This window comes from Peromyscus californicus, unplaced genomic scaffold (assembly GCF_007827085.1).
Source record: "Peromyscus californicus insignis strain IS unplaced genomic scaffold, ASM782708v3 Scaffold_7__1_contigs__length_154581171, whole genome shotgun sequence".
Taxonomy (NCBI): domain Eukaryota; kingdom Metazoa; phylum Chordata; class Mammalia; order Rodentia; family Cricetidae; genus Peromyscus; species Peromyscus californicus.
The window spans coordinates 93,289,858-93,308,426 of record NW_026294595.1 but is presented as its reverse complement, the minus strand read 5'-3'; the positions used below and the strand labels follow the sequence as shown (position 1 = coordinate 93,308,426).

Below are 18,569 nucleotides of genomic sequence, written 5' to 3'. Positions count from 1 at the left end.
TATATTTTTCTAATTGTACCGTTCATCTAACAATGTAATGCAATTTTCTGATCCTTGAATGTTATTACCAACTATTAGGATATAAAGAAATGAAAGTTAGTAGTTAGATATTATAATAGAACTTGTAGTTATATTAGGTATGTTTTCAAGATTGAGTAGATATATTTTAGATAGACAGGTTATCTTCAAACCCTTCAGAGATCTACAGAATATGGCATTTAAAATGTTTTAATAACTTAGAAAATTTTTCTTTTTTGTTATGACTATGAGACATGTAGGCTCCTGGCAGTACCAATCTACTTCAGAGAAAATATGGGCATTGAAGAAACTGCATATGGAGTTAACTTTCATTGTGGCAAAAGTTAGCCACTGGACAACAAAGTATCCTCGAATCAACAGGACAAAATGGACAGACAGGACATAAAACAAAGGATTACTGATTCTTGCCAAAACAAGTGTGGTTATGGCTTTATCAAAAGGCATCTTCAGAGGCCAGGACAATATGGCACCATCCCTGAAGTGGCCTTCGCAATTCGGAAAAGGTACAGTGCCCTTTTCTTCGAAGGCAGCTGAACAGGCAGTGGGCCGATGGCCTCTGATGTGCAATGGAACAGCAGCTGAAACAGTTATTCTTGAAGAGTAACTAAGCTCACGCCTCTCAATAGTAGACTGGCATTTGATGGAGGGATATGGAGAAGAATGGGATGCTGAGATGAAGCCATATATACACAGCCAAGAAGAATGGACAGCTGAATTAAAAAACCATCAACAATTTCCAGAATTTAAAATCTTGAATCATGACATGACACTAGTGGAATTCAGGTGTTTCTGGTACATGGACTACTCTCACTCAATGTGAGGTTGAACTGTTGACCTTGTGTACATCCTACTTCACAAATGAGTCTGTCAGATATGCTAAGCCTATAGGCTGAAGATGATGCCCCAGCACTTCGGAGAAACCTCAGGTGACTGTCCAGACAGCTGTCTGTTTCTGTCAACTCACAAATTTTTTGGAAGTTGCTTATGTGCACTTCCTGTTTTTATTTTTGTTAGCTAATATTATTTCCTTCTTGGGTCTCTGAGGGAGTTGAAGATTAGTTAGTTATAGTTGAAGTTTAGTTAGTTATAGTTGAAGATTAATTAGGATACATTTTGGACTTACCAAAATAGGATAGATAATGAAATTATTTTCTCTGAATTTGTCAAATACAAATGGACTAGACATTGTTTAGGTATTTATTACTTGTATATATTGTATATAGTTATTGTACTTTTGTATATAGTTTTTCTTATATTGGTTATAAGCTTTTTCTTTTTTTTTCCTTTTTATTAAAATAGAAAAGGGGAAATATGGTGATAATTTATTTGTATTAAAATATTATTTGTATGTTAATAAATAAAGTTGCCCGGGGGTCAGAGCTATTAGCAAGCCATAGGAAAGCAGGGCAGTGGTAGCGTACGCTTGTAATTCCAGCACTTGGTAGGCAGAGCTGGGTAAGTCTCTGTGTGTTCAGGGATACAGCCATTATTGGATACACATGCTTTTAATCTTAATACCAATCATGGAAAACCTGGAGGCCTATACAGACAGGCTGTGAGGAGGCGGTCATGTGGTTGAGTTTACAACCAATGAGAAGGCAGGACAGGAACTCTATATAAAGACTTTAACACAGGGGTAGCTCTGGTTCGGAGAGGTAGGACCACCGCAGGAGGAAGGGTAAGGTTTTAGCTCTTAGCTCTGACCTCTTGGCTTTCTTCTTTGCATTGGTTCTGTGTTTATTATTTAATAAGAAGGTTGGATACATCTACAGGGCAGCGGTGGCGCACGCTTTTAATCCCAGCACTCAGGAGGCTGAGCTAGGAGGATCTCTGAGAGTTCAAGGCCAGCCTGGTCTACAGAACGAGATCCAGGACAGGCACCAAAACTACACGGAGAAACCCTGTCTGGAAAAACAAAAACAAAAACAGAAAAAAAAAAAAAAAAAAGATAATGCTGAATAACAACCTTTAAAATAACAATTTTGGCTGGGTGGTCTACAGAGTGAGCCTGGTCTACAGAGTGACTTCCAGGACAGTCAGGGCTACACAGAGAAAAAAGAAATTGTATCCACACATTCACTCACATCCTATGTACACAACACCCCCGCTAATAACAAGAAAAACATTAAAAATTTTTACTTTATGTGTATGGGTATTTGTGCACATGTATGCCATGCCCACAAAGGCAAGAGAGAGCTCAATCCCCTAGAGCTGAAGTTACAGATGGTTGTGAGCTGCCACGTGAGTGCTAGGAATCAAACCCAGCTCCTCTGGAAGAGCAGCCAGTGCTCGTAACTGTTGAGCCATCTCCCAGCCCCATAAATACATTTTTTTAAAGAATAAAAAAAAAAATGTGCCAGCAAGATGTCTCAGTAGATAAAAGTACTTGATATCCAAGCTAACAACCTGAGTTCAATCCCTAAAACCCACAGTAGAAAGAGAAAACTGCCAAAAGTTATCCCCTGACCTCTATACACATGCCAGGGCATCCATTAATTTGCACTCACAGATACATATGATATATGTATGATATATGCAAACACTAATAAAAATTTTTAAGTAAAAGGCATTTTTCAAAATAAAATAATTCTCTGGTGCTGAGTCCATAAATCAGTAAAGGGCTTGCTATATGAACATGAGGACTTGAGTTTGGATTCCCAGCATAGACATAATAAATCTCTCACCACTGTCGAGGTAGAGAGAGGAGGATCCCTGGGACGCATTAGTCAGCAAGTCTAGCTAAGTCCCAGAGTTTTATGTTCAGAGAGAGACACTGTCTCAAAAAGTAAGGTGAAGAGGAAGATACCTGAAATGACACACACTCATGCACACAAAATAACTATTCTTAATGTTTATTTATGCAAAACAAGTTTACCCAAATAAATTACCACCAACATATTTGATTTGACACAAAGAAAAGCATTACCTGTAACATTTTCCTTAACTTTCCTTTTAACTTACTTTATAGTATCTGCAAAGCTGACTCGGCGAGAGCTTTTTCTAGTTCTTGGAGCATTAGATTCCTAAGAGAAAAGAATATAGGATACAATTCTTAATAAAAATCACTGTGAATTAGGTCTCATACGATTAGAAGCAGGGATCCAGTCCTATTTTGAATTAATGATATAAAATTCCTCCAAATAGCCCAATATAGAAGCACTTAGTGAACATAAACAAGATTTTCCATATACTTTTTTGGGGGGAGGGCAGTTCTAAGGATGAACCTATGGCCTCATGTGAATATGATTTTCTTTTATTGTTGCTTTGTTTGTTTTGAGACAAGGTCTCAATATATAATCCATGTTGATCTCAAATTCATGACCCTGTGCTGCAGCTTTCTGACTGCTAGGATAAAAGGTGTATACCACCACTCCTAGCTTGAGAATGATTTTCAGTAAGAGTTAAAAGAAGCATATTATTATTGCTTTTGGGCCTTTTGACTAAATCAAGTATAAAATAAGCATACTGACACAAGCAATATATAACAAGAAAGACTGAGCACAAAACAGGAGCTCTGTGGCCAACTATACCTTATTACAATGTTCTTCTAAAATTAAAAACAAACTTATTGTTTGTTTTTTTTATACAAGGTCTTACTATGCAGCTATGATGAGCCTGGAACTCTCTATGTAGACCAGGCTGTCCTAGAACTCAGAAATCAGCCTGCCTCTGCCGCCTGAGTTCTGGGATTAAAGGCATGAAGTACCATACCCATCTAAAAAACCGTTTTCACTGTAGTAAAATACATATAAGTTACTATCTTTTGTAACTGTTATAGTTATTTTAGACATGGTATTCTGTAGCCCAGGTTGCATTCAAATTTGCTATGTAACCCATCCAAGAGTGAACTTGAAACTTCATCTTCCCAGTGCTAAATTACAGGCCTGTGCCATCATGCTGAGCTACAAATAATTTATCATCTTAACCATTCTGCCTTGACAAGTACTTACACTTTTTTGTTAGTGGTAAAAAAAAAACAAATTAAATTTATCATCTTTACCTTTTTTTGTTTCGTTTTGTTTTATTGAGACAGGCTTTCTCTGTGTAGTCTTATGTGTCCTGGAACTTACTCTGTAGACCAGGCTGACCTCAAACTTAGAGATCTACCTGTGTTTGCCTCCTGAGTGCTGGGATTAAAGGCATATGTCACCACCCAGCTCTTTATCATTTTTTAAAAATTGATGTGTATATTTGTGTCCATGTGAGTTTATGTGCATCACATACATATAGGTGCCATGGAAGTCAGAAGAGAGTGTCAGATCCTCTGGAACTAAAGTTACAGGTAGTATAAGCCACCAACTGGAACTGAGTCTGGGTCTTCTGTAAGAGCAATAAGTGCTCTTAACCACCCTCATCTTAACACTTTTAAGTGTACAGTTCAATAGTGTTATTAAAAACATCTTGCTGTGCCGGGCGGTGGTGGCGCACGCCTTTAATCCCAGCACTCGGGAGGCAGAGCCAGGTGGATCTCTGTGAGTTCGAGGCCAGCCTGGGCTACCAAGTGAGTTCCAGGAAAAGGCGCAAAGCTACACAGAGAAACCCTGTCTCGAAAAACCAAAAAAAAAAAAAAAAAAAAAAAAAAAAAAAAAAAAAACATCTTGCTGTATTACCACTCTCTAGATCTTCATCTTACAGAATCAAACTGTACTTGTTGGGACTAGAAAGAAGGCTTAATGGTTAAGAGCACATACAGCTCTTGCAGAGAATCAAAGTTCATTTTCCATGTTAGGAGGTTCCCAACCACCTGCAACTCTAGCTGGTTAAGTGGGGAATCTGATGCCTCTGTGACCTCTATGGGCACTTGCACTCATGGGTACCTAAGACACACAAAATTAAAACAAACAAAAAAATACACTTTGAGATCCTCCCTCCAAATCCTTGTCAACCATAATTCTATTTTGGTCTCTATCAATTTAACTATATATCTCATATAAGTGGTAACAAGTAGAGCTTATCTTTTTGAATTTTTTTTTCAGTTAGCGCTTCAAGATTCTTGCATGTTGTAGTATATGTCAGACTTCTAATACTGAATTGCACTATATAGAAAACCACATTTTGTTTATTTAAACAAAATGGATAGACATTTAGATTTCCTACCTCTTGACTACTGTGAGTAGTGTTGCCGTGACGATGTATTATCTCTTTTTTTGTTTGTTTGTTTTTTTTGTTTCTCTGTGCAGTCCTGGATGTTCTAGATGGAACTCGCTATGTAGACCAGATTGGCCTCAAACTCAGATATCCATTCCAGAGTGCTGGGATTAAAGCCTGGGCCACCACTACCCAGCTTACTATGTATCTCTTTAAGGGGGCTGGAGAGATGGCTCAGTAGTTAAGAATATGTACAGCTCTTTAAAAGAATTTAGGTTTGGTTCCCAGCACCCAAATTGGGCAGTTCACAACTAGCTGTAATTCTAGGTCCAGGGGATCTGACTATCTCTTCTGGATTCTGTGGGCTCTAGACATAACCAAGGAATACATACTGATATGCAGGCATTCATATATAAACATAAATTAAAAACAACCAAGAATAGTATGCCATCTATATTAAGCAATCTATATTGTCAAAGGTCTAATCAGATACAGTAGGCATGACAGACAGTAGAAAAAGTGCTTGCCATATAAGTGAGAGGACTGGATTTCCAATCCCTAACTCCATGTAAAAAGCTAGACAGGCCGGGCGGTGGTGGCGCACGCCTTTAATCCCAGCACTCGGGAGGCAGAGCCAGGCGGATCTCTGTGAGTTCAAGGCCAGCCTGGGCTACCAAGTGAATTCCAGGAGAGGCGCAAAGCTACACAGAGAAACCCTGTCTCAAAAAATCAAAAAAAAAAAAAAAAGCTAGACAGGTAGACTAGAGAGATGTCTCAACATGTAAAGGCTTATACTAGTTCCCGTGTTAAGGTAAGAAATCAATATCATTCCCTATTTTAATCCCAGCAGGGGTTAAATTATTATCAACAAATAAGAGTTTTAAAAATATAAATGCCAGCTTATTCAAGAATTTGGATTTTAATACTGCCACAGGGCCTCATGCACAGTGCGTAAGCATTCCACCACTGAGTTACAGCTCAAGCCCAAAAGTGTTATGGCATATTTTGATCGGATCACACCCTGATACTCCCAAGACTGCCCAATAAAGTTATACCTTGAATTGGGGGCGGAGCCAATGACTAATTAATGGGAATTGGCCATAGAGAAGCCAGCAATTTGGATAGAGAAGGCACACAGGAAGGAAAGGGTGGGGACTAGAGTTTGAGCTCTCTCAGTTCTGGGACAAGGGAAGAGACATGTCTCTTGTGGTATCTCTAGCCAAAAAGCAAAGTCAGCTAGTTGCTACACAGCCTCTCTGAGCTAGTAGGTTTTCACCCCATCCTTTGACTTCTGAGTCTCACTGATAAACAGAACAATAGAGACTTAATTCAAAGCCAATGGGACCAGAAGCCCCACCAAGCTGCAGTCAGAGGGGTGCTGAGTGGCTATGGAGAGGCAGATGATAATTAAAATATCAATAGATTTATGTGCAGCTGCTAAGCCAACAGAAAAACATCACAAAAGTATTTGAACAGTAACATGGAAGCAATGAGATACTTACTTGTACACATTTAAATGAGAATCATTTATGGTATTGTCTCTTCACATAGCTAATAAAATTCATGATGGTCACTGAAGCCAGACATGATGATAGATATCTATAATCCTAGCACTTGGGAAGCACAAGCAGAATTGCCACAAGGTCAGAGTCACTCTGGACTATGTAAATGAAACCTAATCTCAACAAACCAAGTCCCTCCACAAAACAAAATCACTGAAATTCCAAAGCATCTGCACTAGAGACTTACCTGAACTGTCTCATTTCCACATTTGAGGTCCTGAAGAGGACTCCTTGGGGGTTTCAAAATCTAGAGGCAATAATTAGAATTAGTCATGAAAATCTAACATAGCTCCTAGTCAATTTAAGTTATATGAGTAGAAAACTAAAATTTCCAATAAAATCCCTGAAATTCCTCAAAGTCATATTGTTCAGTGTTATGTGGCTGATTTAATATGCATTCTCCTGGCCCATTCTTCCAAATTCTTTTGCACAAAATCACCTCAAGTGGTCTAGGTAAAGCTCCACACTAACTCAAGGTTAATGAGACCATCCAACAGTCTGAAATTTCTTTGTTCCTAATGTTCAGTTCAGGAATGAGGGCATGCCCTAATAGGATAATCACACTAACTCAATTCAGTTCTAAGTCTTGTTTTCCTATCTTGAGGAAATACATAAAACTCTTCACATAGAACTTAAACATGAAAATAAGGAGAGCTAGATATATCATAGCAATCAAGAGATAATCATATAAATTATGCCTGTTAGCAAAACCTACTCAAAAGCAGTCAAAATAGAAAAAAAGAAAGAAAATCTTAGCAGGATTATGCTAGAATTTCTCATGGGTAAATTTTGCATATAAGCACCCTATACTGTTTTATTTTTTGAGTTTCATAATATAACATGAATTTAATATGTAAATCAATGTGGGTGAACTTGTGGCTTATAATAGTTTGAATGCCAGGTTAAATATATTTTTTAAGAGAAAAATATTATACATTTTAAGCATTTACAATAATGAAGTATAATTTACATAGGATAAAATGTATTAAACACATTTGAAAATATCATAATGATGTAAAATATGCTAATAAAAGTTTATTAAATTATTTAAAAGTGCAAAGACATGAATTTTAGCATATTTACTGAACTGTATAACAAGATTAACTATCTGAATCTTTATTCATAAAGCAATAAGAAGCTAGTTGGGATGCCAAAGTAAAGACACAATCAATATTACTATACTTGTATTCAGTAAAAATAACAGCATTAATTTAAATAAAAATATTTCTTACTGAGGAATGCCGTCTTCTAACAGGCTTCTGAATATTGTCACTAAAAAGAAAAAAAAGGGAAAATTATGTATATGTAGATTAACAACTGAATTTGTAAAAGCTATCATCACCTCATACCTCATCCCTTATATGTTACAGTATAAGACTTCAATGTTTTATCTCTGTGAGTTCGAAGCCAGCCTGGTTTACAAAATGAGTTCCAGGGCAGCTAGGGCTGTTGCACAGAGAATTGGGTGGTGGGGGGAACTTTCTTTAGCTGGACACACACCTTTAATTCCAGCACTCAGAAGGCAGAGGCAGAAGGATCTCTGTGAGTTTGAGGCTAGCCTGGTCCACAAAGCAAGTTCCAGGACAGCCAGGGCTACATAGAGAAACCTTGTCTAAAAAGAAAAAAAAAAAAGAAGAAGAATTTAATGGTTTTTTTTTTAGTTTTTTGTTTTTAATTTTTTTAATTTTATGTGTATCGGTGTTTGCCTGCATACCTGTGTGAGGGTGTCAGATCTTGGAGTTATAGACAGTTGTTAGCTGCTGTGTGGGTGCTGAGAATTGAACCTGGTTCTCTGGAAGAGTAGTCAGTGCTCTTAGCCCCAAGCATTCAATGTTTTAAAGGCCCACTGTGGTCAGCTGAAGAGAAGAATCACAAATTTGGGACCTGCCCTGGATACCAAGTAGGTTCAAGGCCAGTATGGGCAATTTTATGAGACACTGTCTCAAAGCAAAATGTAAAAGTCTGGGGCTATAGCTTAGTGGTGGAACGCTTGTCTGGCATGCATGAAATCCTAAATTCAACTTCCAGTACCAAAGGGGTAGGGGGTGAGAGGAAGAGGCTGGGAGTGTAGTTTAGTGGTAAAGCATATGTTTAGCATGCTGAAGCTTCTTATGCCTAGATTAAATAACTATTCAAACAATGACTGAGTGTGGTAGTACACACCTTTAATCCTAGCACCTGGAAGCAGCAGAGATAGGTGTATCTCTGTGAATCCAGGCCAGCCTGGTCTTACAAAGCAAGTTCCAGGACAGCCAGGGCTGGTACAGAAGAACCCTGTCTCAAAAAAAAAAAACAAAACAAAAACAACAACAACAAAAAAAAAAATCATGTTCTATAAGACTATCTCTTGGCTGGGTGGTGGCCTTTAATCCCAGCACTTCGGAGGCAGAGGCAGGCAGGGTCTCTTAGTTTGAGGCTAGCCTGGTCTACAGAGTAAGTTCCAGGACAGCCAAGAACTGTCTCAAAAAACAAAAAACAAACAAAACTCCCATAATCAGTACCACATAATTTATCATATCTACAGAGGTACAATTATTAAAATAAACAATCTCTAAGTCACCAGATACTAACTGGGTACTATGGTATGATTTTTTGACTGGGTTTTTAAACTCCCAAATGCCTCCTAGCCAAATAGATAACGGTGAGGTGTAAAAAAAAAAAAAAGACAGTTTAGAGACTCAAATGATCTAGAGAATTCTTAACTAGTCTAAAGATCACAGGCATTATGTTCTACCAGCTAGCTGTTCCAAGGAAGAATGTGAGTTTTTGGTGCCACACTTGGTTTTTAAAGAAAAACTGAAAATCTAATTATTGTATGAAATCTTGAGACTTTTGCAATTTGGGCAATTAACTGAAAAATTAAGCATGTATAAATTAAAACTAAGAGCTGGGTAGTTGTGGCCAATGCTTTTAATCCCAGCACTTGGGAGGCAGGGGCAGACGGATCTCTGAGTTCCAGGCCACCCTGGTCTATACAGAGCAAGTTCCAGGACAGTCAGGGCTATAAAGAGAAACTCTGTCTTAAAAGAACAAACAAACAAATAAAAAAAAAAAATAGGGACATGTGTGGTGGCACATGCCTTTAATCCTAGTACTCTGAAAGTGGTACTTCTCTATGAATTCTAAGTTAGCCTGGTCAAGTTTCAGGCCAACCAAGAACTTCATAATGAAATTATCTCAAAAAACATTATTTTTAAGTGGCAAACAGATCACTAGTTTATGATGCTAATTTTGGAGAAATCATTTCACCTCCTAAGGCCTTAATGAGATGAAAAGTGGTACCTATGCTAGTCCTTCAGGTCCTCAGTTTCGGGGTTTTTTTTTTGTTTTTGTTTTGTTTTTTGAGACAGGGTTTCTCTGTGCAGCTTGGTGCCTTTCCTGGAACTCGCTTTGTAGACCAGGCTGGCCTCGAATTCACAGAGATCCTCCTGCCTCTGCCTCCCGAGTGCTGGGATTAAAGGCGTGTGCTACCACCGCCGGCCAAGTCCTCAGTTCTTACTCTAAGTGAACTTTTACAAAGATATGGCAGAAGGGCTGTCACTTTATAACACTGACTTCTTTTACTTGAAACAAAATAGAAAACAATTTCAGATGTCACTAATAGTTCTTAACTAGTTTGAAAAGAATCTTTCTTATGGAAAATATTTGAGCAGCACTGAATGAACTTACTTCTCTTCATTAGCCTCTGAAGACATCCCATCCATTTTTGACAACTTTTTTCTGTAAAAAATACATAGTATTAACAAGTAAGAAAGATGATAAAAATGATAATCTATGGGAGATTAGGAGCATGGGTGAGACTTTATAGAGTTATTTTGTAAATACCAAAAATAAGAAGCAAAAACCACATTGTGAGTTCTAAAACATAAGGGATGTAGGACAGTTTAAGTACTGTTATACTCCCCCCCCCTTTTTTTTTTTTTGCTTTGTGCTGTGGCACAGGGAAAAAGGCAGGGACTTTGCCTCCACTTTACATCTGGCTTCCCAGCATGACTTTCTGGCAGGTTCTTTTTAGGTTCAAAGTTTTGCTCAGGTTGGCCTAGAATTATAACACAGTGCTAGTACTCCAGGAGTAGTTGCCACACACACCTTTTTTGTTGTTGTTATTTATTCTTTTCATGTGTGTGTGGTTGCGTGTGTATGTATGTACTTGTATAATACAGAGGAGGATGACGGGTGTCATTTGGGCTAGGTTGGCTGGCCATAGGGCTCCAGGCTCTGTCTGTCTCCATCACCCAGTGCTAGGTTATTGGCACATACAGCCTTTATGTGGGTCCTGGGGATTTGAACCCAGGTCCTCATGCTTGCAAAGCACATGCTTTACCCACTGAGCCATCTCCCCAGTCCCCACCCCCAAAGTGACGTGCTCGCGCTTGCGCTCGCGCTCTCTCTCTCTCTCTCTCTCTCTCTCTATCTATCTATATCTATCTATCTATCTATCTATCTATCTATCTATCTATCTATCTATCTATCTATATATATATATCAAGTTCCAGGCCAGCCTTGGCTATAAGCCATTCTTCCTCCCTCCACACGTCTCACAAAAATAAATAAATATAAATAAATAAATAAATAAATAAGTAAGTAAATAAGATAAAACCTGTAGACTAACTCTGAGTGTGATGATATGGAGTTTCCAATAAAAATCTGGTCTAGTTTGCATAATAAATAATATATAACACTTAACCGCATAATAATTCAATCCCTAAACGGAAGTCAACTAGATATCTTTTTTGGTTTGTTTGGGTTTTTTTTTTTTTTAATTTATTTATTTTTTTTCGGGACAGGGTTTCTCTGTGTAGTTTTTTATGGCTGTCCTGGATCTCACTCTGTAGACCAGGCTGGCCTCGAACTCATAGAGATCCGCCTGGCTCTGCCTCTGGAGTGCTGGGATTAAAGGTGTGTGCCACCACCGCTGGTTCAACTAGATATCTTTTTTTTTTTTTGAGCTGAGGATCGAACCCAGGGCCTTGCGCGTGCTAGGCAAGCGCTCTACCACTAAGCTAAATCCCCAGCCCCTCAACTAGATATCTTAAATGGTGAATTTATCTTAAGAAAATTAAACTATGCTGGGTATCCTGTAATCCTAGCACCCAGGAGATAGAGGCAAGGGAGATTGCTACAGGTACTAGGATGAAAGGCATGTGCCAACCACACATAACCTTTATCATATACATGATACTCAATTTTTTAATTTTATTGCCTAAATTGCAAAAAATCTCAAGATTTTATACAATAATTAGATTTTCAATTTTCCTTGAAAAAAGGATGGCAACACAACTCACATTCTCTAAGTTGCCAGGTGGCCTTGAACTCACTCTGTACCAAGACTTGTCTTGAACTTTTGATCCTCCTGTCTCAGTCTACCAAGTAACCTTGATTACAGGAAAGCACTACTAGACCCAGCAGTATTGCTATTTTACATGCTACAGTTGACTATTCAATTCGAATTCTACTCAGTGAGTATTAACCCTGGAAAGGACATGAAATAAGAAGTTAAGGGCCATTGAGGCAGCTCAGCATGTAAAGGCACTTGTCACTAAGATAGCTACCTGAGATCAATCCCTGTAACCCACATGACAGAAGGAAAGAACCAGAACCGACTCCCACTAAGTTAGCCTCTGACCTCCACATGTGTCATGGGTGTGATGGATACACATACACAAGATAAATAAATACATACACGTTGCTTTCACTGAATGCATTAACTAGAAACTTACTTCCAGGTGTCATGTCGGGTTTAAAAATAATAGCTACAAAATTTGATAACTAGTATTAGCATTTCTACCATTAACATTAAATTAATACCATATACATGAACTACTAATAGTAAATGTTCTTACTTTTAGCAATAAAGACAAAAAGAAACCTAAAAGACAATATCTTATTTCACACATTGTTTATATATAATAAAAGCTAAATTTAGGGAACAGTGATTCATTTTAAGCCTGAAATAAGTATGTGGGTTTGGGTTTTGTTGTTTATTTGTTTTTTGTTTTTAAGATAGTCTCACTATGTAGTCCTACCTGGCCTGGAACTCACTTAGGACCATGCTGGCCTCAACCTCATGGTTTTCTTTCTGCCTCTGCCTCCTGAGTGCTGAGATTAAAGTAAAGGACAAATACAACTGGCTTGGCTGGTTTTAAATATATAAATATGTAATTTTTAATTATATATATTTATTACATGTAATGTATATGAGTGTTTTGTTTGCATTTATTTTTATCAGTGCACCACCTTTGTGTCTAGTGTCTGTGGAGACTAGATTCAGAAAACTGAATCCAGGCGCTGGAGAGATGGTTCAGTGGTTGAAAGCACTGCTGCTCTTCCAGAGGGTTTGCTGGAATTCAATCCCCAGCACCCACAAGGCAGCACACAACTGTCTGTAACTCCAGTTTCAGTGGATCCAACACAATCACACAGACACACATGTAGGCAAAAACACCAATGCAGCCGGGCGGTGGTGGCGCACGCCTTTAATCCCAGCACTCAGGAGGCAGAGCCAGGCGGATCTCTGTGAGTTCGAGGCCAGCCTGGGCTACCAAGTGAGTTCCAGGAGAGGCGCAAAGCTACACAGAGAAACCCTGTCTCGAAAAACAAAAAAAAAAAAAAAAAAATAGTAGCAAAATTACAGTTATGAAGTAGCGATAAAACACTTTTTTTTTTTTTTGGTTTTTGAGACAGGGTTTCCCTGTGTAACCCTGGCTGTCCTAGAACTAGCTCTGTAGTCCAGGATTGCCTCAAACCTGCCTCTGCCTCCTGAGTGATGAAATTAAAGGTGTGTGCCACCTCACCCAAATACAACGAAAATAATTTTATGGTTGGCGGGTCACCATAACATGAGGAAGTGTATTAAAGGGTCGCAGCATTAGGAAGGTTGAGAACCATTGCTCTATAGGAATAGTTTCAAATTCCGTACTTAAAACAGACTTAAAAAAAATACTAGGAAATATTAACCTAAGGTAACTTAAACACTGTTGTTTAAGTCTTTGAGAATCATTCTTCTCCAGCTTGTGGACTACTTAGCATTTAACTAATGAGATTCAAAACTTACTAGAACTTGGAAAAACCAAAAGGGGGTGTGTATGGAGTGCTTACTGGAAGTCTCTAATTCTATTAAATGTGTATTTTATTACATAACCCACAACAGAAACCCTTTAACAGAAACAAGCCAAGCTCTTAGACCATTACAATAACCTTACTTATAAAATGCTTTTTGATTACATTCATACTGAGTATCGATTGGTTTCAAAACTGCATTTGGCATTTAGGGATATACTTATACTTAGAGGTGTTTGGATATTATTTGTTTTTTAAACAGCCATTCTTGAAAACTATCAGGTACTGTGTGAACGACTAATTCAAAATAGTACCCAGCTACATCACTGTCGATTATAACAATATATCATTGTGAACAGTTTTAGCAACTGGTATGAATAAAAGCTAATGAGTTTTTGTTTGTTTTAATCAAAGTGGTGCAATGTTCAAGAGACAAACTTATTTAATTAGTAATTTGACTAATTAAGAAAAAAGCATATTACCTTTATCTTCAACTTATATTTATCAAATGGCCACTAAGTTGTTAAGACATAGTCATTAAGTTTATTGAACCTAGTTATATAATAAATGGAACTGTTAAGTATTTCTTTTGGACTGATTGAACCAAAAAGTTTAAGAATCACTTGTCTAAATAATCCAGGAGTCTGCAAAGTATTCACACTAGGCCAAAACAGTCTTTGAGGATTTTTTTTAATTGAAGAAAATAAACAACAACAACAACAAAACATTATGTGGCAGAGAACAACACAGTGAACTACAGCCAGCAAAGCCTAAAATACTATCTGGCTCTTTGTCCACTCCTGAACTTATACAACCAAAATCTATAGTAAATATTTTCCACAGTCTTCATTGATAGATTCTAGATCTATGCTGTCAAATACAATAGTTATCTACACTGAAATTAAAACAAGTTAAAATTCAGGGGTTTTTTTTGGTAACCATAGCTGCATTTCTTTGTAACCATAACTACACTTTAAATGCTCAAAACATGGTTGCTAATGGATCCATGTTGGACAGTGCACATATAAAATATTACCATTATCACAGAAAATTCTATTGGAAAGGCTCATCCCATCCAGTATCTAGAGTCAGTATCTTCTCTTGTTCTCTTAACATCAAACACATCATGTATATCACCATTCCAACATTTGTTATTCCATTTACATATGTTTATCATCTTGTAAAGCTTTCCAGCCATTCACACAGTCAGGAAGTACATTGCTTGAACCTAACCTTTAATGACCAAAATCTTACAATATAGTCTCCTTTCATATCTATAAATCATCCCTCAACAATTTAGCCAAACAATGAAATGCCATCTCCATGAAGTCTATTTTACCATAATATAACGAACTATAAGACATAGAAGAAACTCAACTGAACCATTTAACTGAAGCGCAAACTAACTTCAACCTTTGGTGTCTAGAATAAACTGCTGCTTCGGTTTTTAGCCACAGCCTTTATTTATCTCTGTTATTCTGTCTTAGTCACTGATCTATTGCTGTGAAGAGACACCATGACCACAGCAACTCTTATAGAAGAAAGCATTAACTGAGGGCTGACTTACAGTTTCAGAGACTTATCATCATGGTGGGAACAGGGCAGTAGGCACGGTGCTGGAGGAGTAGCTGAGAGCTTCCACAGGCAGCAGCAGAGAGCCTAGGCTTGGCATGAAAGCCCATCCCCACTGACACACCTCCGACAACAAGGCCACACCTCCTAATTCTTCTAATCCTTTCCAATAGTGTCACTTTCTGGTGACTAGACATTCAAATATAGGATCCTAGGGTGGCCATCCTTATTCAAAGCACAACGTCTAATACATTTTTAAAATTCCAGTGGGCAAAATTTTTCTTCCCATTCAAGGGGGCTTAAATCCAAGCCCGATGATGGAAAGGGAGTTTTATAATCCAATTTGTGCCACACTGATAACGAGTTAATTAATGTTGGACCCGCAGAAACCCGAAACTCCATTCTTGTGCTCAGACGAACCTACAATTGAAGATTCCCTCCCTGCCTTCCAGTCACCGCGGCCGGGAACCTTCGGAGGAAGAGAGGCGGTGACAAGACCCCGGGGCCCTGACGAAAGATGGCGGGTGGGGCGAGCCCGGAGGCCGGCAGGGCGCCGCGCCCACACTAGGAAGCGGCGGGAGGCCCCGGGTCGGGATGGAGCAGCGCCGGGAAAGGGGAAGCGAGACGCGCCGGTCCAGGCGGAGGGGGAGCGGGCGGGCCGCTGGGGCTCGCGCGTTCACCGCTGGGGCCCGGACCTTCCGGGGCCGCCGGGCTGACCGAGCGACCCTCACCAGCCCGCGTCCGCCCGTCCGCGCGCAGACGAAAGCCAAGCCCTCTCGGGAGCCCAGAAGGAAAAGGAGGACTCTTACCCGCCACAGTCCGCCTGCTCCACTTGTTTGGGGTCCGCGCGCTCCTTCGGAAGGGGACGTCACTTCACAACGTCCGGCCAGTCTCTGAGAAGCATTCAAATCTAACCGCCCGAGTGGTGCGCATGCGCACTGCTGCACGCCACGACGCCCCCGCCCCTGAGGCTTCAGGCCGGCCCCTCCCCTAAGACGTCTTTAAACCTCTCTGTTGTCCTCTGCGCTAACTTAAGTTTCCTCAACTTTTTCTCGTCTTCTACAGAATTTTCTTCACCTCTCTCAAATATGGAGCTCTTGTGCTGAGAACGGCCATCTTCTTCCGACTGTCTGCTCTTGCCAACAATCGGACTGTTGGCTTCCGTACAAAATGGCGACCTCCATGATATTGCGTCACATCCCACTACTACTACTCCCTATAGCTGCCAGGAAGGACTAAGCTTCTGGGACGAGGTGGCCGAGTGGTTAAGGCGATGGACTGCTAATCCATTGTGCTCTGCACGCGTGGGTTCGAATCCCATCCTCGTCGGAGGCACCTTTTTTTTCTTAAGGTTTCCACCTAACGTGAATTTATAATTTACAGGATGAGAATAATTGAATATTTCACCGAGTTTTAATCCCTACTAGGTTTTATCTAGCACTGTTAGTCTCAGCACGGAGGAGTTTTTCTTTGCGGTATTAGGATTGGAAGAAAATATTTGAAAAGCAGCTTTTGAAGTGTTATGACCTCACAGATGAAGAAAAGGCAAATAAAAGTTTTCTAGGAATCAGAGAATGTACTGGATTTAATTTCTTACAAAGTAAAAAAAGCACAGAAAATATAACTACAGCTCACGTGTTCAGTAATGATCTGGAACATGAAGTGACCTTGCTCTGAGATAAGTTTCAGTTATTTAAAGGGCTCTTATTCGGGGATTGTTGTGGTTGTTTTTAAGTTTTTGAAACCAGAACTTTATTTTATGACTGACTGAAATCCTCAAGATGAACTGCATGCGGCAGCAGCTACCCCCTTAAGTATGTACAGATGCTCATTCACAGAATCTTTGTCTGAATCTGCGGTAGACAGTTTTCAGGTGCCTCTTGTGCCCTGTCCCGGGAGTGTTTGTCTCTCAACCTGGGCACTCCATTTATACTTTCTCTCGCACTTGGCAGGGTAGCCACACTTGCCACAGGTCGGCTTCTGAAGGTGGTAGACCTAGAGCCAAGCGTGCACAACGTGTGCCTCTTATTGGGGTGTTTTCCAAAGTGTTCCTTTCGACTGTCATCTTGCTTCCAGGGGTGTTGTTTTGAGACAGTCTCACCGTGTAGTCCAGGCTGGCCTCAAATACAAAATCATCCTGCCCAAATGCTAGGATGGCAAGGATATCCCACTACTCTGGCTATCTCAGGGTTTGTAATACCTTTCCAGACGGTGAAGTACCATATTGCATTACAAAGGCTACCTCTTCCAGTCCTCAAGCAGGTTACGGGTTTGGTTTCCAGTGCATACATTAAAAAGATGACTATGACATCTGAAACCTTGGTGAGATCTGGAAACCACTGAACAGGAACATGACTACCTTTCCAGAAGACAACAAGCTGAATCTTCTAGATTTAACCAGAGAAGAGGATTAAGAAGCAAGAAAAGAACAGATTTGCCTCTTGTGAAATCATCAGAATTCATTGAATTCATGTTTAACAACCTTCATTTTTTTATACATAACTAAAAGCACCATGCATTTTATGTGGGTTATGTTCTACAGAACCCTGTGATCATGTGATCATGTAGAACTACCATCCTGTGTGGTAGTGACAAGTTCTTAGTGAATGATGGTTTAACAGTCCCCAGTGAGGCATCTGCCCAGCACAGTGTTCAAGAACCCAGCACCTGGCAGGTGCTTCAGCGAGATTTGTGGCACCGAGAGTCTGAGAGTTGGAAGGCAGTATCCTGCCTCCTCCATTTTCAGTCCAAATTCCCTGGGAATGTTGATCCTGCCACAGCCTGAGCACGCTTAGTCAGTTCTCTTCAGCCACATCTTCCTGTTCATTTTCTGTCCTGGCAGGACATAAATCCCTTCAGGGCCTTGCAGACAACTCAGTAGCATATTGGGAGGGAGAGGCAGATTTCATCTTCATTTGCATAATCTCTCATTGAAAACACTCTTTTCTTTTTTGGGGGGGGAGGGGCGGGTTCGAGACAGGGTTTCTCTGTGTAACAGTCCTGGCTGTCCTGGATCTTGCTCTGTAGACCAGGCTGGCCTTGAACTCACTGAGATCCATCTGCTTCTGCCTCCCGAGTGCTGGGATTAAAGGTGTGTTCCTCCCACCGCCCCGGTCTAAATTTATATTCTTTATAAATTATCCGGTTTAACAAATTTTGTTGTACAGAAAACAGCTTAAGACAGTATTCACTACTTCAAAATTATGGTCATTTTTAAACCTGCCATTAGATTTTTGTAACATTGTACAT

At 39.6% G+C, this 18,569-nt stretch overlaps 1 protein-coding gene and 1 non-coding gene across 2 annotated transcripts in view; one reads left to right on the top strand and one right to left on the bottom strand.

The window, feature by feature from the left end:
* Knl1 (kinetochore scaffold 1) overlaps window positions 1–16,482 on the bottom strand; it is a 68,928-nt gene extending 52,446 nt beyond the window's left edge. The window contains exons 1-5 of the mRNA XM_052725207.1: window positions 16,130–16,482; window positions 10,359–10,409; window positions 7,922–7,961; window positions 6,877–6,936; window positions 3,001–3,062 (exon numbers count right to left, since the gene is read on the bottom strand). Of these exons, the coding sequence (XP_052581167.1) occupies window positions 3,001–3,062; window positions 6,877–6,936; window positions 7,922–7,961; window positions 10,359–10,393 (197 nt within the window). The 5' untranslated portion in view covers window positions 10,394–10,409; window positions 16,130–16,482. The remainder of the gene's footprint in view (window positions 1–3,000; window positions 3,063–6,876; window positions 6,937–7,921; window positions 7,962–10,358; window positions 10,410–16,129) is intronic.
* An 85-nt stretch (window positions 16,483–16,567) lies between these two features.
* Trnas-gcu (transfer RNA serine (anticodon GCU)) lies at window positions 16,568–16,649 on the top strand. Its single transcript has one exon. It is a non-coding gene; the product is annotated as a tRNA-Ser (tRNA).
* The last annotated feature ends 1,920 nt before the right edge of the window (window positions 16,650–18,569 follow it).